Source organism: Aethalodelphis obliquidens, unplaced genomic scaffold (assembly GCF_003676395.1).
Source record: "Aethalodelphis obliquidens isolate GAN/ISIS:26980383/991018 unplaced genomic scaffold, ASM367639v1 scaffold1, whole genome shotgun sequence".
NCBI classification, from domain to species: Eukaryota; Metazoa; Chordata; class Mammalia; order Artiodactyla; family Delphinidae; genus Aethalodelphis; species Aethalodelphis obliquidens.
This window is the reverse complement of record NW_020837945.1, coordinates 98,210,726-98,232,001: the sequence shown is the minus strand read 5'-3', so window position 1 is coordinate 98,232,001 and position 21,276 is coordinate 98,210,726. Positions and strand designations below refer to the sequence as shown.

The 21,276-nt window shown below is 36.6% G+C and overlaps 1 protein-coding gene across 1 annotated transcript in view; it reads right to left on the bottom strand.

Moving 5' to 3' along the window:
* The window catches only part of WDR49 (WD repeat domain 49), a 136,293-nt gene that overhangs the window by 73,617 nt on the left and 41,400 nt on the right, over window positions 1-21,276 (bottom strand). Inside the window, 2 exon segments of the mRNA XM_027123886.1 lie at window positions 17,312-17,457; window positions 19,298-19,465. Coding sequence (XP_026979687.1) covers window positions 17,312-17,457; window positions 19,298-19,465 — 314 coding nt within the window.

The window sequence follows — 21,276 nt, the reverse complement described above, 5'->3', positions numbered from 1 at the left end:
ACCTAAGAGCAAAAAAGTTTCTTTCAAATAAACTAGTGCATCTTTTCAAGTATGAGAATTATTTTAAATTATCTATAAAAGATGACCTCTGTTTACACGAGTGTTTATTACTCCATAGGGCAGGCTACCCAGTAGTTTTTAACCTATTTTAAATCATATACTCCTTTGGGGGAAAAAAAAGTCATTTGAAAATGATGGTCCATCCCCTCCTCCTAAATGCATATACCCATACATGCACACAATTTTCCACATAATTTCTTTGGATACATAGACACACACATCTCCCATACAGATCCTGATATCCCATGGGATAGGAATTCCTAGAGTAGTCATTATGATTAGCCAAAGATGTCCTCTTCTACCTTTTGATTCTATCCTACTCTCTTTTCCTACATAAGCCTCTTCGTATACCTCTTTATACAGGGTAAATGGCCCCAGTTCTTTCAACATCATAACATCATTTTTAGATCCCCCTCCACCATGGCAGCCTCTTGATTCTCTCACTTTGTCTTTTTTTTTCCATTTTCTCTCCAGGGGAGGATGGTCATCCAGGTTTTCTTTACCTTTTAAAAAATATAATAAGATATGTCCATGGTGTAAAATGCAATAGCACCGAAGGGATTTTTCTTCAACCCATCCCTCTCGGCCTCAAGTCCCACTCCTCAGAGACAGCCTTCTTTAACTTTTTTTGAGTTATGGTTTTCCCCGTAACACCAAATAATAGCTGTGTGTGTGTGTGTGTGTGTGTGCACGCACGCACGTGAACACAGCATATATTAATCATACATTGAATGACATTCTCCTCTGAAAGTAATGCAGTTACTTACACTCATTTTCTCCCTTTCTCTTCCATTGCCCCAATCTAAACATTGTATTTTTTTAGTCCTATTGTTACTATGCTTTAAAATAATACACTTACACATTAATTACTGCACTATCGATATAAGACAGTATCTCTCTGCTCACTAATATGTAAAATGAATACCTTAGGGTCCTCAAGGACCTCTTTAAGCAAAGTGCTCAGAATTGAGCCAATATTTCAGGTGTGTTCTAACCACTGTTACAGGCACTGTGACTTCTTTAAAGCAGCCTACTTTTACGTGAGCTGATTAAGCCACTCCAACATGCATTGCCCTTACCTTGGGGTCCTGACTGAGCAAAACTCTAAATCTTATTCCCATGAACAAATAATCAAGCCAGACATCTACCATCCTACCTTCAAAAATCTGATGTTGCAAGCTAAAACAAGGATTTTTCTAGTTTCAAAGTGTAAAGATATAATTTTGAATCCTAATTCTATTATATTGATAATTCCTCCCTGATGTGTCCACACATCCCATGGAATACAGTAGATGGTCAATAGATATTTTCTTAATTTGTTGAAGGTTGTGGTTCATTTAACAACTATGTTTTTATCCCATTCACTGTTAAAAATATTAGCTAGGATAAGTCCAAAAATATAACACTTCCATAAAAAAGCTTGCCTCACTTCTACATGGTTATTTACCCAATTGCAGATCTCATCTAATTCACATTGAAATTTTATGAGACTTTTTCAAACATCTTGCAGAAATGAGTATGCTTGATGTATAGGGTAACCTCTCCATTTACTAACACTTATAACAAACTTAAACTGACCTAGTCAAATTCTACCAGGTAAGCAGCATTACCAATCCCTCTAATCCCAAGAATATATTTATAAAGTAAATTGGGTTTTCTTGGCAAGAATTTTTTATTAAACAACTTATTCTAGTTCTTAAACCTTACTATTTTTATTTAAAACATTCTGGCCACTCTCCAGAAAATGTTTATCCTCAAAAATATAAACTCTATAAGAACTAAGACTTGCAAATATATTTCAAAGTGTTCTAAATATAAATAGGATTGATAAGCTATTATTTTGAATGTTAAAACCACATAGATTAGATGCATCTAAGATTAGATGCATCTAGATCATTCTCAAACACTCATATAACTTACAATAGTCATATCATCATTGTTCAAAATCCTGTCTTGTTTGGTATGGACTCCTTCCTAAAATACTGAAATTAACTTCATTTCAGAAAAATACTCTGGGGCATGGTTGAGTATAGATTAACAATAACTCAACAGTATTAATGGACTATAATTTCCCCAGAATCATTTTCTGCATGTTGTTCAAATCATTTATGTCAACTTTAATATTTCATTGACATTTAGTCACATAAATTAAATGAAAAATTAAAAATAGATGAGTGATAACCTCTACTCTATGACAGGTGAGTTCTTGCTATTAGCAATTAAAATTAGAGGTGCGTTTTTTAAGCAAAATGTGTATATTCATTAATTTTTCTTAAAATTAGTTTTTACTTTTCTTCTTTCCCTTCTTCCCTTGAAGAACCCTTGACTCTCGTAATTAGTGATCCTACCAAGTCCCCTTCCATCTTTAATTCTCTAATTTTTCTTTCTGCTGAGAACCAAAGCCAACAACATTTATATACTGTCATTAATGTATAAAACAGTGTTTCAGCATTCTCCCAGAAATCATATCATGGTAGGTGACCTTCCATATGGCTTTCAATTTTTTCTACACTTCACATTCTATACCAGTGGTTCTTAATCTTGACATTAGAAATACCTATGCTGTTTAGAAATTGCTTATGTTTGAGACTTTTCTCAAACCTATTAAATCAGACTCTCTCAGGATGGGGCTCAGATATTAGTTTTTTGGTTTTTTTTTTTTAACTTCCCAAGTATCTTCATTGTATTGTACTTTAACTTCTCAATTTGGTTTTAAGGTCAATGCTAATCTCCTTGAACAAGACATCTTTCTCTCAGCTTAATCAGTAATACCATGTGGCTTGGCTTTAAACCAGATAACTGTACTCCCCTATTCAGTCTGTATCTTTTTAATCAAGAAAAAATCTCACATTAATTCTATTTTATTAATCAAGTCCTCTTGCAAAATATCACTTAAATATCTAGTTAATATTTGAGAATCCTTGATTCTCCTTTTTTTGTATTCAAATTGACTTCTGAAATAGAATTAGGTCATATTTCAGAAAGGAGTATATTTAATATCATTTTCCATTCCGATATCCTAGAGAAGTTTTCTTTATTCTTAGTAGGAAAAATAAAGAAATTGGTAAACACCCAGGCTTAAAAATTGTAATTGAGGAACTGATTATTTTTTAATTTCTATTTTCCATATATTTTTATCTAAACTGTACTTTCGATTTTCATCATGATACCTGAGAACTTGTGATGCTTGTCCAAACTCAGACTTACTAAGCCTAGTCCTTGAAATGCTCTATATAGGGGCTCTTTACTTCATCTCCATTTTTATAGTATTAGGAGGAGTAAGCATCCAAGCTTGTGATTTTATATCAAGGCAAAATTTAGCTTTTCACATAATGATGAGGACTTATTTTTCTACTTAATCTTTATCTTGTTTCAACTGTTACCCAGTTAATAATGCAGGATTATAAAAGCAAATCCTGTGCTATTCATATACACTAGCACTAGAAACCAGTGGATTGGGACTCCAGACTCCAGTCATCTCGATCCTAGTTTTAATATTCCTCAGGTCTGTAAGCTTAGGTATATTATATTACTTCTCCATTTTCTCACCTTTATACGGAAGGGGACGCCGCCAGCTCTAAAATTCTGTCAATTTTGTCTAGAATGTACTGAAATTGCTCAATCCATTATCTATAGATTCCAAAATAACAACAACTGAAGCAATTTCAAGAAGGTGTATTGTGAAGATTGGGCTAAAGAAATGTAGTCTAATTTTACAAAAAAGTTCTTCCTGCCCCCTGCCAGAGATGGACAGAATCACTTAACATAGGCATAATAAAACTATAATAAATAAATAATAAATAAATTAACAAAACTTTTCTTTTATCCTATAAATATTAGAATTATAAATGGGTAACTTCATGGATGGGTGGGTACAAAAATATATGTATGGATGGATACAGAATCTGTTTTCAGTGCACTTTTTAAAACCAAATCAGCATTATGTACATATTGGCAACATGTCCAAATTTAATTCAAAGTAGTTAGGGGGAAAAAAGATTCATAATTTCCAATAATGATATAAAAGTGAGGGAAAAGTAGAAGACAGACTTAGAGAACTGCATCAAAATGAGATTTGTTTGGCTGCATCAAATATTTGCTACTAACTCCTACCACCCTGTAGGGCATAGATATAAAATGACAATAAGAAAAAGAGAGAAAGAGTATATATCGCTAAGGGGATTTTGAAGACAGCAGTGCAGCAGCCCAGCTCTCTGGGATAATCCACAAAAATGGATAGCCTACTTGCAGATAATAGGATAACAGGAACCGAGGGCATTGGCTTTCCTGAATATACCTTTATGTATTAACAAGTCTATTTATTTAGAATTTAAGCCTTTGGATAATCCACAAAGGCATAATCAGTGAATGCTTAAAGGCAATTTTGTTTGACATAGCATACATATTCTACTGAATAGCTCAGCTAATGTTTTTATCTTGAAGTAATATAACAGATCTTCCTTTAAGAAATATTTTTGCCATTTTTGTCCTCAGGATTGAGGTCCACCTTAAAATATTCGTGGAAGGTTAAAATCTTCTCTTGTGCTATTCATTGTTAAATTGTTACCATAGCCATTATCATCTTTTTTTCATTCTTTTCAACAAAAATGAAAGAAGACATACAGCTCTAGGACACGGATTTCTATTGTGTGTGTGTTTGTGTATTCTATCATTGACCTTGAAAAAGTCAAAATGTTTCTTAATGCTATGAATTGTTCTGCAAAAATCTCATTAATTTCCCAGTTGAAGTTCAGCAATAAATTTAACTAATATCAACATTTTATTTAATTGGCTTTCTTTTCAGAACAAAAGTCCTTTGGGGAATTTTTAAATTTCAATTAAATTGATTTTTTTGCTATTATCATTGCTCACAAACACTGAAAAACATAACAGAATTTTTCGCAGTCTTTAAACAAAAGTTTTCTAACTTTGCCTTTCAAAGATCACTCTTCCTCTTTTACTTCACAAAGTAAACCTAAACACTTTAAATTTTTTTCTTTCTTTTTTACTCAATATTTATACTAACAACTGCTTTGAAGAAAGTAAGTGAAAACCAGCTAGAACAAGGGAATCTTGGTTCAATTATCATTCCAGACTAGGTTTCTGTGGGGGGCCTTCCTGCTTCAAAGAAAAACAACTCTGAATAAAACATAATTTCTGCTGCCTTGCTGGACCTCAGGGATTGGAGACAATCTCCACAGGTCCAAAAGAAGAAGGAGGAAAAAAAGAAGCAAACTTCACAAGGAGACAGTGAACAGTAGGCATAAATGAGTAGACTATAACCAGGAGAGTGGGCAGACAGCAGAAGCAAGAAGAACTACAATCTTGTAGCCTGTGGAACAAAAACCATATTCACAGAAAGACAGACAAAATGAAAAGGCAGAGGACTATGTACCAGATGAAGGAAAAAGATAAAACCTCAGAAAAACAACCAAATGAAGTGAACATAGGGAACCTTCCAAAAAAGAATTCAGAATAATGATAGTAAAGATGATCCAAGACCTCAGAAAAAGAATGGACGCAAAGATCGAGAAGATGCAAGAAATGTTTAACAAAAACCTAGAAGAATTAAAGAACAAACACCTAGAAGAATTAACAAACAGAGATGAACAATACCATAATTGAAATGAAAAATACACTAGAAGGAATCAAAAGCAGAATAACTGAGGCAGAAGAATGGGTAAGTAACGCGGAAGACATAATGGTGGAATTCACTGTCACGAACAGAATACAGAAAAAGAATGAAAAGAAAAGAAGACAGCCTAAAAGACCTCTGGGACAACATTAAATGCACCAACATTAGCATTATAGGGGTTCCAGAAGGAGAAGAGAGAGAGAAAGGACCTGAGAAAATATTTGAAGAGTTTATAGTCAAAACTTCGCTAACATAGGAAATGAAATAGCCACCCAACTCCAGGAAGCACAGAGAGTGCCAGGCAGGGTAAACACAAGGAGAAACACATTGAGACACATAGTAATCAAACTGACAAAAATTAAAGGCAAAGAAAAATTATTAAAAGCAACAAGGGAAAAACAACAAATAACATAAAAGGGAACTCCCATAAGGTTAACAGCTGATTTCTCAGCAGAAACTCTACAAGCCAGAAGCGAGTGGCATGATATATTTAAAGTGATGAAAAGGAAGAACCTACAACCAAGGATACTCTACCCAGCAAGGTTCTCATTCACATTCAACAGAGAAATCAAAAGCTTTACCGACAAGCAAAAGCTAAGAGAATTCAGCACCACCAAACCAGCTGTACAAAAAAATGCTAAGGGAACTTCTCTAAGTGGGAAATACAAGAGAAGAAAAGGACCTACAAAAAGAAACCTAGGGCTTCCCTGGTGGCACAGTGGTTGAGAATCCACCTGCCGATGCAGGGGACACAGGTTCGTGCCCCAGTCTGGGAAGATCCCACATGCCGCGGAGCAGCTAGGCCTGTGAGCCATGGCCACTGAGCCTGCATGTCCGGAGCCTGTGCTCCGCAACGGGAGAGGCCACGACAGTGAGAGACCCACGTAACATAAAAAAAAAAAAAAAAAAAAGAAACCTAAAACAATTAAGAAAATGGTAATAGGAACATACATATCGAAAATTACCTTAAATGTGAATGGATTAAATGCTCCAACCAAAAGACAGAGGCTCACTGAATGGATACAAAAAGATGACCTATATATATACTGTCTACAAGAGACCCACTTCAGACCGAGGGACACATACAGACTGAAAATTAGGGGATAGAAAAAGATATTCCATAAAAATGGAAATCAAAAGAAAGCTGGAGTAGCAATACTCATATCAGATAAAATAGACTTTAAAATAAAGAATGTTATAAGAGACAAGGAAGGACACAACATAATGATCAAGGGATCAGTCCAAGAAAAACATATAACAATTATAAATATATATGCATCCAACATAGGAGCACCTCAATACATAAGGCAAATACTAAGAGCTATAGAAGAGGAAATCGACAGTAACACAATAATAGTGGGGGACTTTAACACCTCACTTACACCAATGGACAGATCATTCAGACAGAAAATTAATAAGGAAACACAAGTTTTATATGACACAGTAGACCAGATAGATTTAGTTGATATTTATAGGACATTCCATCTGAAAACAGCAGATTACACTTTCTTCTCAGGTGCACACGGAACATTCTTCAGGATAGATCACATCTTGGTTCACAAATCCAGCCTCAGTAAATTTAAGAAATTGAAATCACATCAAGCATCTGTTCTGACCACGACGCTATGAGATTAGAAATCAATTACAGGGAAAAAAAACCCATAAAAAGCACAAATACATGGAGGCTAAACAATACGTTACTAAATAACCAAGAGATCACTGAAGAAATCAAAGAGGAAATCAGAAAATACCTAGAGACAAATGACAATGAAAACACGATGATCCAAAACCTATGGGATGCAGCAAAAGCAGTTCTAAGAGGGAAGTTTATAGCAATACAAGCCTACCTGAAGAAACAAGAAAAATCTCACATAAACAATCTAACCTTACACCTAAAGGAACTAGAGAAAGAAGAACAAACAAAACCCAAAGTTAGTAGACAGAAAGAATCATAAAGATCAGAGCAGAAATAAATGAAATAGAAACAAAGAAAACAATAGTAAAGATCAATAAAACTAAAAGCTGGTTCTTTGAGAAGATAAACAAAATTGATAAAACATTAGCCAGACTCATCAAGAAAAAGAGGGAGAGGACTCAAATCAATAAAATTAGAAATGAAAAAGGAGAAGTTACGACACCACAGAAATACAAAGCATTCTAAGAGACTACTACAAGCAACTCTATGCCAAGAAAACGGCCAACCTGGAAGAAATGGACAAATTCTTAAAAAGGTATAACCTTCCAAGACTGAACCAGGAAGAAATAGAAAATATGAACAGACCAATCACAAGTAATGAAATTGAAACTGTGATTAAAAATCTTCCAACAAACAAAAGTCCAGGACCAAATTGCTTCACAGGTGAATTCTATCAAACATTTAGAGAAGAGCTAACACCCATCCTTCTCAAACTGTTCCAAAAAATTGCAGAGGAAGGAACACTCCCAAACTCATTCTATGAGGCCACCATCACCATGACACCAAAACCATACAAAGATACTACAAAAAAAAAAAGAAAACTATAGGCCAATATCACTGATGAATATAGATGCAAAAATCCTCAACAAAATACTAGCAAACAGAATCCAACACACATTAAAAGGATCATACACCATGATCGAGTGGGATTTATCCCAGGGATGCAAGGATTATTCAATATACGCAAATCAATCAATGTGATACACCGTATTAACAAACTGAAGAATAAAAACCATATGATCATCTCAATAGATGGAGAAAAAGATTTTGACAAAATTCGACACCCATTTAGGATAAAAAACTCTCCAGAAAGTGGGCATAGAGGGAACCTACCTCAACATAATAAAGGCCATATAGGACAAACCCATAGCAAACATCATTCTCAATGGTGAAAACCTGAAAGCATTTCGTCTAAGATCAGGAACAAGACAAGGATGTCCACTCTTGCCACTATTATCCAACATAGTTTTGGAAGTCCTAGCCACGATAGAGGAGAAAAAGAAATAAAAGGAATACAAATTGGAAAAGAAGTAAAACTGTCACTGTTTGCAGATGACATGATGTTATACATAGATAATCCTAAAGATGCCACCAGAAAACGACTAGAGCTAATCAATGAATTCGATAAAGTTGCAGGATACAAAATTAATGCACAGAAATCTCTTGCATTCCTATACACTAACAACAGAAGATTATAAAGAGAAATTAAGGAAACACTCCCATTCACCGTTGCAACAAAAAGAATAAAATACTTGGGAATAAACCTACCTTAGGAGGTAAAAGACCTGTAATCAGAAAACTATAAGACACTGCTAAAAGAAATCAAAGATGACACAAACACATGGAGAGATATACAATGTTCTTGGATTGGAAAAATCAATATTGTGAAAAATGACACTACTACCCAAACCAATCTACAGTTGCAATGTAATCTCTATGAAATTACCAATGGCATTTGTTACAGAACTAGAACAAAAAAGTCTTACAATTTGTATGGAACAACAAAAGACCCCAAATAGCCACAGCAGTCTTGAGGGACAAAAAAACAGACCTGAAGGAATCAGACTCCCTGACTTCAGACTATACTACAAAGCTACAGTAATCAAGAAAATATGGTACGGGCACAAAAACAGAAATATAGATCAGTGGAACAGGATAGAAAGCCCAGAGATAAACCCACGCACATATGGTCACCTTATGTTTGATAAAGGAGACAAGAATATACAATGAAGAAAAGACAGCCTCTTCAATAAATGGTGCTGGGAAAACTGGACAGCTACATGTAAAAGAAAATAATTAGAACACTCCCTAACACCATCCACAAAAATAAACTCAAAATGGATTAAAGACCTAAATGTAAGGCCAGACACTATAAAACTCTTAGAGGAAAACATCAGCAGAACACTCTATGACATAAATCACAGCAATATCCTTTTTGACCCACCTCCTAGAGAAATGGAAATAAAAACAAAAATAAACAAATGGGACCTAATGAAACTTAAAAGCTTTTGCACAGCAAAGGAAACTATAAACAAGACGAAAAGACAGCCCTCAGAATGGGAGAAGATATTTGCAAATGAATCAACAGACAAAGGATTAATCTCCAAAATATACAAACAGCTCATGCAGCTCAATATTAAAAAAAACAAAGAACCCAATCCAAAAATGGGCAGAAGACCTAAATAGACATTTCTCCAAAGAAGACATACAGATGGCCAAGAGGCACATGAAAAGCTGCTCAACATCAGTAATTATCAGAGAAATGCAGATCAAAACTACAATGAGGTATCACCTCACACCAGTTAGAATGGGCATCATCAGAAAATCTACAAAGAATAAATGCTGGAGAGGGTGTGGAGAAAAGGGAACCCTCTTGCATTGTTGGTGGGATACGGCCACTATGGAGGACAGTCTGGAGGTTCCTTAAAAAACTAAAATTAGAATTACCATATGACCCAGCAATCCCACTACTGGGCATATACCCAGAGAAAACTATAATTCAAGAAGACACATGCACCTCAATGTTCACTGCAGCACTATTTACATTAGCTAGGTCATGGAAGCAACCTAAATGTCCATGGACAGACGAATGGATAAAGAAGATGTGGTACATATATACAATGGAATATTACTCACCCATAAAAAGCAATGAAATTGGGTCATTTGTAGAGACATGGATGGACCTAGAGACTTTAGTACAGAGTGAAGTAAGTCAGAAAGAGAAAAACAAATATTGTATATTAACGCATATATGTGGAATCTAGAAAAATGGTACAGATGAACCAGTTTGCAAGGCAGAAATAGAGACACAGATGTAGAGAACAAACATATGGACACCAAGGGGGCAAAGCGGCGTGGGGAGTGGTGGTGGGATGAATTGGGAGATTGGGATTGACATATATACACTAATATGTATAAAACAGATAACTAATAAGACTGAACCTGCTGTATAAAAATAAAAAAGTAGAAACTATAACCAGGAGCCTAAGCCTTGGACCAGCAGTGAGTCGGAGGCACTGAAGCAAGACTGTTCAATTAAAAGGACAACAGGGGCTTCCCTGGTGGCGCAGTGGTTGAGAATCTGCCTGCCAATGCAGGGGACACGGGTTCAAGCCCTGGTCTGGGAAGATCCCACATGCCGCGGAGCAACTAGGCCCGTGAGCCACAACTACTGAGCCTGCGCGTCTGGAGCCTGTGCTCTGCAACAAGAGAGGCCGCGACAGTGAAAGGCCCGCGCACCGTGATGAAGAGTGGCCTCCGCTCACCGCAACTAGAGAAAGCCCTCGCACAGAAACAAAGACCCAACACTGCCAAAAATAAATAAATAAATAAATTTAAAAGGATAACAAATAAGGAAAATGCAGTAGCCTCAGGACAGTAGCTTTACTCATTTTCATTCTGCAGAAACAAACACAAATCTTCTCTGGAGGAAAGCATTTTCAATTTCATTCCTCAGAATGCCTATAGTTTAGCAATAGCAAAAAATGAGGTAACAATAAAAGATACCAAACATAGAAAGGAAACAATAAGAAACAATTCACCATGACGAAGAATCATCAGAATAGTAAATATCTAATTTGGATCCCCAAGGACTCCAGGTATTAGAATTATTTGATAAGAAAATGCAGTAAGTAATATGAAATTAAAGAGCTAAAAGTCAAAATCCCCTAAATGAGCAAACAACAAAAGAGCATACAAAATTACCAGGCAGTTAAAAAACGTTTTAGGAAAAAATTGTTACAATTTAAAACTAAATGTATAGGTTATATAGAAAGTGGGCACATCCCATTATAAACATTCCCATAAAAGTCAAGAATATGATAAGATACCACCTGAAATTGCAGGAGAAACCTCAATAAGGAATGGGAAATTTTTGTACAACTTTTCTGAAAGGCATTTAAAAAATGAATAAATGGATAAATACAGGGTGTACTTGCTCAATATTTTAAAGATGTCACCTATCAAATTCAATGTAAATCCAATCCAAAAATTAATATGGTTTTTCATGAAACATGAATACTGATCCTAACATTTACTTAGAAGGATAAGATGCCAGAGGATTGTTAAAATTAAAAACAAAAAACAAAAAAACCCCACAGAAGTAGGAATTTCTCTACCAGATATCAAAACATACAATAAAGCTATGCTGGTTAAAGCAGTGGTGTACTTATGCAGGAAAAGGCAAATAGACTAATGGAAAGAATAAAGCATCCAGAAACAAATTCATGTATACCTGGAAATTCAAATGATAACAATGGAACTTCAAACCAGTGAGGGAGAAAAATTTTTCAAAAGAAATTATTCAAAAAAACCTTGGGGCTTCCCTGGCGGCGCAGTGGTTGAGAGTCCGCCTGCCAATGCAGGGAACACTGGTTCGTGCCCCGGTCGGGGAAGATCCCACATGCCGCGGAGCGGCTGGGCCCGTGAGCCATGGCCGCTGAGCCTGCGCGTCCGGAGCCTGTGCTCCGCAACGGGAGAGGCCACAGCAGTGAGAGGCCCGCGTACCGCAAAAAAACAAACAAACAAACAAACAAAAAACCTTGGATGTCCATTTGTAGAAAAAAAACATTTTACACAAAAATAAACTGCTAAGTTAAATGCAAAAAAATAAATTCAACAACAGAATAAGTATTAGCAGAAACTAAAGGAGAACACCTCTATAAATATGAATTGTGGAACATGTTCCTAAGCTAGATACAAAACCAGAGCCACAAAGAAAATCATTTCTTAGACTCAACTTCATAAAAATTTAAAACTTTTGAATGATAAAAATCACATAAACAGGGCTTCCGTGGTGGCGCAGTGGTTGAGAGTCCGCCTGCCGATTCAGGGGATACGGGTTCGTGCCCCGGTCCGGGACGATCCCACATGCCACGGAGCGGCTATGCCCGTGAGCCATGGCCTCTGAGCCTGAGCGTCCGGAGCCTGTGCTCTGCAACGGGAGAGGCCACAACAGTGAGAGGCCCGCGTATCGCAAAAAAAAAAAAAAAAAAAAAAAAAAAAATCACATAAACACAGTTAAAAGATGTATGCTTGAAAGAGACAAAATATTTGCATCATATATAATAAAGGATAATCAATATATTTTTCAAACTACTGCTATTGATAGTATTCCCGAGTCCAGTTGATAGGATAAAGGGCTTGATCAGATAATGCGCAAAAAACAAGAAATATAAATAAATGGCTAATAAATAATTGAAGAAATTCATCCTAATTTTTTGTCCATTAGATTCACAAAAGAATGAACACATTAATGGTATCTATCATTGACAAGAATGTGGGGAAAGAAACACCTTTACACACCTCTGACGTGTATACCAATTGGAACAATATTCCTGCATCTAAACCATCCTTTAAGAATTGAATCCCTGTTGACCCAATAGCATCACTTCTAGAAATGTATCTCAAAGAACATATCACAAGAAATTAGTTATGTGGTCTTAAAGATGTGTGTGTGCATGTGTGTGTAAATGTGTGTGTGTATGTGTGACAGTTGGTTAGAGATAATATCTATTATAATCAACAGGTGATTGAATAATTAAATTATGACCATCCATACTATGAATTACTATGTAGCAGGTAAAAATTCAGGTCTATGTATACTCACATTGAAAGATCTCCAGGAGATATTGTTTAGGGAAAAGCAAGTTGCAAGAAAGTATGTCTCACGTGATGCCACTTACATAAAAATTAATAATAAATACTACCTTGTATTTGTATACACACATAGGATGGTATACAGTATATAATAATAAATTATAACACCACATATTATTATAACACAATATGTTACAGTATGTAAGTATGTGATATAAATATAAGACAATATACATCGTGTTAATAATAGATATTTCTTGGAAGAGGGATTGATTTGAAGGGGGAGTGAAGAAAAGGGATATTCACTTCTTGTACTACATGCTTTCTCATTTGTAATTTTTACAGAAGAGCATTCATCTGTTTACTTGGCATAATTTAAACAAAATGAAAGTGGCTTTGTCTCTGGATGGATAGAGGAAAGTTGAGGAGAGAGGGTACGCAGAAGGGGAATGAAGACACACAGGTAAGAGCTAGTCACCAGCACAAGAGTCTTTGAATTTTCCTTCCCAACCTTGGGTGCACAATACAGAAACCAGACTCTGAGAAAAATCAAAACCTCAAACAAAAGATTAAGTTACAAACTGATCTGATTCTGGTGGCCAAATCAGGATAAGTAGCCCAGGAGAGAAGAGTTAGGAGCGATAGAAAAGCCTAATCAGATTCACTGGTTGAGATATTTCCCAGAGGCTTTGAAAATCCTTTTACTCCCATGGTGATTCCTCCTCTAAATGACCAAGTTACTGGCTCCCAGCAGGGCCTTGCCATCAGTGATTGCCATCTTAGGAGACAATTTAGGAGTCCAAAGCAAAATGCAATTGGACTATTACTTATACCAAATGCTATAGGGATAAACTTATTGTTTAATAATCACTGGAAAGCACAATAGAGAAGTTTTCCAAAAAAGAACTGAAGTAAGTCTCAGGAAATTATTTGGATCTAAATTACTTTGGTCTGAAAATCCTCTAATTTAGCAATTCATAGACCAAAATATGGTTCAATCAAAGGCCCTTTGAAAAAAGAATGCTTTCTCTCATTTTCCCTGTTCCCTAAATTAACCCTAGTCCTATAAAATATCCAAAAGAATTTTATGCAATAAAACAAAGGCTTAACCTGGTAGCTGAAAGCTCTGTTGTTTGTCGTGAAGACATACAGGCTAAGATTATTATGCATTTATCGAAGTGAAATGGATTTAGACTAATGTGAAAGACGGCATGACAAGCTTCCTTACAATGTAATGGTTTAAAAGTCAAAGCAAAAATAGGATGATAAAACTGACTTGAAAGAGGCCATACACAATCAATTCTGACTCTAAGAACATTTTTTTCACTTGCTTTTAAAGTTATAACACCTTTCAGGGAATTCTATAATGATAAAATATCTGTTATTTCTTTCATATTTAGCTTTGATAAAGATTTGTTCATTAAAAAAAAAAAAAAAGATTTGTTCATTTAACCAAGATTTATTGAGGACCTACTATGTATATGGCACAACCCAAAAAGAGAGTTCCAAACCTCGTGAATCCTGTCGGTTAGTTGATAGTTACACTATTTTATATGCTTTATTCAACATGTATTTAATGTATATTAATATGTGCTAGATACTGGGAAACACAAAAATGAATTCAACAAATAATCTTTGTCTTTAAGCACTCAAAATACAGTGAAAGATAGAGTATACATATACAGCCTTCAAGTATACATGTCAGGCTGTGTTAAATTCAATAATGGGGGACTTCCCTGGTGGTCCAGTGGTTAAGAATCCGTCTTGCAGTGCAGGGGATGCCGGTTCGACCCCTGGTCAGGGAAATAAGATTCCCACATGCCGTGGGGCAACTAAGCCCGCAGGCCACAACTACAGCAACAAAGAGCCCACACACCACACGGAAAGATCCTGCACACGCAACTAAGATCTGAGGCAGCCAAAAAAACCCCACAAATAAATAAATATTTTAAAAAACAAATTCAATAATGGGAGTTAGAACAAAGTGCTAAAAGATCTCAGAAAACAGAACAACTAAAAGCTTAGGCATCAGAAAAGTCTTCATTCTGACTTTCTTTGGTATTTAAGATTCACAGTAATATGTATTCACTTCAAACTGTCAAAAAATAATCACTGGGGCTTCCTGATGGCGCAGTGGTTAAGAATCTGCCTGCCAATGCAGGGGACACGGGTTCGAGCCCTGGTCCGGGAAGATCCCACATGCCACAGAGCAACTAAGCCTGTGCGCCACAACTACTGAGCCTGTGCTCTAGAGCCTGTGAGCCACAACTACTGAGCCTGTCAACCTAGAGCCCGTGCTCCGCAACAAGAGAAGCCACCGCAGTGAGAAGCCCACTTGCCGCGACTAGAGAAAGCCCGCGTGCAGCAACGAAGACCCAATGCAGCCAAAAAAAAAAAAAAACCACTGAACAAACACTGCAAGGTGCCAAGCACTGTGACTGATACCAAGTGTACAAGCTGAAAAGACACTGACCCTACTTAGGAAAGTTAACTACAATTTCAGTACAATAGAACACATGTTCTAAGGAGGGACACACAGGTGCAATGGGAGTGCAGAGAAAGAAACACCTAGGTCTGTCTGAAAGACTCCAGAAAGTCTGAAACTTCAAGCATAAATAGGCTTTTGCCAGTTGAGAATGGAGGAGAGGGAACTGAAGGCAGAAAGAAGGGCACGTGGCAGAGCCATGAGGCAGCATGGTGGAAACAGGCAAAGTGTGATGCGGAGCATCAGATGAATGGAAGAGAAAAGCAAGAAGTGAGGTGGGCCTGGTAGACTGGCGGAGGGCTTTATATAAAAGCTTAAGAATTTTAGAGCTGATATTTAGAATGAGGGTAAGAGGAGGTATTGAAGATTTTTTCTTAGACACCACTTAATTAACAGGATGAAGGGCAGATTGGAATCAGACCCATATGCGAGAAGGGAGACATGTTAGGCAACCTTGCAATGTTTTGGATGAGCTAACTCGAAAAATAATTCAAAAGAGGATGAGATTTTGAATTAGAGCAATGGCAGTTGAGAGGGAGAGGGGAGGCTGATAAATATATTTGATGGTAGAATCAACTAGCATTGGCAGTTGAGTGGTGAAGTTTCAGGTGAAGGGAGGAGATTTACGGTCTGATAGGTAATTCAGTAAAATAAGCAAGTTTGGCAGGACTTATGCATAGGGTGAGGCTAAGGATTTGAAGATGAATTTCTATTTTTTCTATTTAATTTTCACATATACAAGTATCACTTTAGAATAGAATTAAAAGTCAGAGTCACTGAAAAAGTCTCAGAGGCTGTTCCCAATAAGCCTATTGCCCATCCTTCTTCTCTTCATAGATTTCTGTTCTTGAAATCTATCACATGTTAACTGGATCTATATCAGGCATTATGTAAAACAGAAGCTTTACAGAGGAACACATGATGAGATTATTAGAGATAAAGAAATTTTTCTGGGAGATACGAGTAGTGAATAATGTGATCAGGATACAACCGGGACTACCTGGTTTTGGTACAATGTTTTTTCCACCATATTTAGAATTTGCACCAATATTGTCAAATAGAATGGGCTAATATATTTAACTGAAATGTTATTAATGTACTTGATATTCTTCAGATTAACTTTGATTTCTAATTTACTGAGTCTCTTCAGTGGAAAAGCAATAATAGTTAATTGGCTGTGCCAATTAACAAGAATTCTATATCTTCTCAAAGCAACATTTTCTCATTCCCATTTCTGTTTTGTATTTTTATTGGATTAGTGAGTACTTTGGAAACTCTCAAGATGTGGCCTATTGAGAACCCAAAAATAAGGATTACATCTATGAGTACATGGTTTAAAACAATTTTTTTTTAATGAAACACCTTGTCCAGTTGCCCAGGACTATTCCTAAATTACCATCAGTATCATTTTTAAAATACAGATTTCCAAAAACATAGTAGTAAGTCACTATATTATAAAAATCTATACCAGCTCTAAGAGGAATTTCAGACCAAAGATAGATTTGGATAGGAACTGGGGAGGCAGAACTAAATAAATTAAATGCACACTGTTACTAACTTTATTTTTGGAGAAGATGAAAAGTTTTCTTGCAGCAAAGAAATGGACAGCTATTACACTGGCTGAGTGACCCCAAAGGACACCAACCAGCTTAGAGACAACATAGGAGTTCCAAAGGCAAACTTCATTGTTAAAGCCAGCAGTTGCTAATCGGAATTAGAAAGAAAAAAAATGTTTTTAATAACTTGAATACTCTACTTTTTTTTGAAACAAGTATATCACATCCTATATCACCGTACGTAGATAAAAAGCCTTCTGAGCACTAATGCACCCTTGTCTTGAAGGAAGGAAAATCTTATCATTGTCCAATAGCCCAGGCTAATGCATGAATGCTATCACTGGAAATAGCTGAAATGCAGGGTGGAGGGGAGAAGGAGTCTGCATGGGGTGAAAGGACAAGACAGTTCCATTAAGAGGCAAGCAGTAGCCCAACCCGGAGGGCAGAAAATCCTTCTCCCAGTCCCAAAGTTCCCCCTCTACAGCCATCACAGCCTAGGAGTGCAGACCACGTTAAAATTATCCCAGGGGTAAGAGAGAACTAAAACAATATTTAAAGTTCCCAAATTAATGAAAAAGTGTAAGGAAACCAATTATTTTCACTGTCATGTAAATAATCAAGTATTTGCAAGCAAATAAGCAGCCGAAATATATGTTTGACCTGCTCTATTGAGGCAATAGTTTTGTTTTGTTTTGTTTTGTTTTAACACAAATTGATTATATTCAGGGAGCACATCAAAAACTGGGAGCACAGTGCTTCTTCAGGTCTGGGGAAACTCAGCAGAGCCCTCTTTGTCGTTCCCTTGTTTAGGGCCAACTGTGGAGCTGAACTTATTCACATTTATGGAATCACCATAAATGGCAGACCCCTATTTGGATTAATACCCAGTGTAAGGGTTATAGCAATAAGAGGAAGTGAATCCACTCTTGTTTCAAGTCTTTATCCCATAGTATGAAATTAGTAAGACAACTGATAAATTTTACCCTGAGTGTTACTGCATACCGTAATATGTAATACCAGCACTGTGCCAGGTACAAGGTAGCGATCAGTATAAAGGGGCTGAAATAATCCATGAATCAATGCAATGGTTGATATTTGAGTCCTCCCAAACTCAATTCACTAACTCCTCCAGCTTTCTCTAATAAATCTACAATCCTCCTTGAAAGTCTGATGTTGGCATATTCCTGAGTTCAAAGTCAAGGTCTCTTTTTACCGTGATTGTCAGCTGTGACTGTTGGAAATTTTAGAGACTCTGCTTAGCTGATATCAATACTCTACATAAATGATAATTTTTGAAAGAGGGTTAATATGACCCATTCTGTAGGCCATGTATGTTCATTCTCTGTACTACCCTATTAATTTTTAAAATAATACCTCACTTTTTTATAATATTTGAACTAATATCATATATATCAAATTATCAGCTTTCAAAATACCTAAATATTTTATTTAAATAGATAATGCCTGAAAACCTTTATCGCTTATTTCTTCAGCTAAAATTTACATCAGAAAAAGAACTCTCCTTTAGTATGCTAAAGGACAAATCTGAAAATTTTCAAAAACCATTAGAAGTTGTATTCTGAAAGGTGAAAAACATTCTCCATTTTGCATTTCTCTAGTAAGTGAGTGTGTGTGCGTGTGTGTGCGCACGCACATAAGAAAATGATGTATAGGTTGAGCATTTGGTGATGTTAGGAAGATGGCAGAAGGCAGACACTGCATTCTTTCTCTATGTCATTTTACATTCCCCACCAATTCTGATAAGAAGACTCATTAAAGCACTGGGGAACTTTCTCATCTTGTCACCCCAATGTAGTTCCTATACGCTGCACATCATAATTCATCATTGTCAGACGTAATAAAATGTGAGCTGCTCAAGTTGGTCTCTCTGGCGATAAAGCAACATGGTGAAGAGGCTCCATGCGTGCGGATATGCATCCCAGACTATTGATGAGTCCCTCATAGTTATCATGATTTATTTTACATACCAATTAACTTGAGACGAGAGTGGTAATCAAAAGCACGAATGCCCTGGGCAATGTTGAAGGACGTCATTTTAAGACGCTTTTTTGATTTCTCTCTCCGTGCCAGCACCCCAGTGTTTGTATTGCTGGTTGTACCGGAAATAATAGCATCTAAGGACGCATTGTAAGTAACTGATTAAAAAAGAAAAGAAAAGAAAACAACCTTTAGTCGATTTCTCAAAAGATACAGGCAAAATAGAATTGTTTTAAAAGATAAAATTAAAACTTAAATTCAGATTATGATGATGCCACCTGACACTTAGAAAACACCTCACTTAAACCCTTCTCTCACCAAAGAATCCACAGTGAAAAGCTACATCAAAGTCTGCATCCAGACTTTTCCTCCCCCCCAACGATAGCTTAAACATTTTTTTAATTAGAACACATGACAGGAAACAATATTAATCACAAGAATCATGTGGGATTCTCGAGATATAAGCATCTGGCCAAAACACTGGGTTCTTCCTCCTGGGCCGAAAGCAGGCAAACAGGAACTCAGCAGCTATCTGCTGCTCTCAAGGTCCGGCTCACGCCCAACCCATTGTTTTGTTTATGTTTTGACTGGTCTAGAATGTTTGAAAGTGCGGTGTCCTGGACTCAATGCTCTGCCTAGAGTCACAAACACAGCTAGAAGCCCAGGCTGATTGGCTGTTCCCCTGTCCCTGATTATCTAGTACTAAACGGGCAGCAAAATCCCACTTCCCAAGCAACAAAAGTGATCCTGCTGCCTTTCGTCAGAACGACCTGTGCATTCCTATCAGACTCTCGGGCTCCAAAAGACATAGCTACTCTGTCACCAACTTCAAACCACTAAGCCCTCCACGGTTAGAGGGCAGTTCTCTTTTGCATTTTAGTAAGACAATGATTTGTGCCCCAAGGTAAAAGATTTCTGATTTGACCTCAACCCCAAATTTCAGCCTCACATAAAGAGGGATGTTGGAACTTTGTACAGCTTAAGAAAAGTTGCTTTAATAGGACAGCTGTTGAAAATGTTTCTGATCTGTTTATTATACAGAAGCAAGAATAACACTCTTGGAATACAATTCTCAATGGATCGCTAGCATCCCTGCACTTCTTATGGAACTAATCCCTGACAGCAGTTCGTTCCACACTATCTTGTTAAAGATGTTTACATAGAAAACAGCCTTAGAATGTAAGATCGCTTCTCCCTTTGCAGCAAATGATAGACAAACTTACTACTAAGAACAACCCTGGAGCAAAAGATAGCACGCGCCTGCCCACTGTAGAAGATTCAGGTTCTCTAAACTCAGGGTTCCTCTCCTGTAACATGACCCACTGCGCGCGCAGGCATTCATCTGCAACTGTCTGCTTTGCCTCTGTGGGACTTGGGTGTCAAGGGGAACTGACACAAATATGCGGATACTCGTGGGGCTTGCTGTGCTGGGAGTAACGAAGTCTTTTTGCTCTAACACAGGAGTCTTCTGTCCTCTGTCATTTTAAGATTATTTTAAAACTTCTTTCTCCAAGTGAGAACCACAGTATTTGTATTGTTAGCTGTGCTGGAAATGGCAGGCTAACTTATTAGTAACTAACTTGGAAATAGTCTTACTATTTTGGTGAAAGAATTTAATTTGCTTTATATAGATGTGTGTATATGCATATGCATATATATACACACATATATATGAATACATACATTTCCGAATTACTAAAGACAAGGAAATTCTGAGAGGCAGAAGTATAGCTCAATACATTCTTTCCTTTGAGCTTATTCTGTTAAGATGATTGCTTCTAAAAGCAGCTGGGACTTGTATGTTTTAACATGACCAATTTAAAACTAAGGAGATTGGGGCTCTTCATGTGTCACATATAGATGTCTTCTCTCAAAACACAGCATCCAATCTTCAGATTTATTAGACGTCTACTGCATGCCCTGTGCTATGATACCTTTAATAAGAGAAGAAACAGACATAGCTTGGATG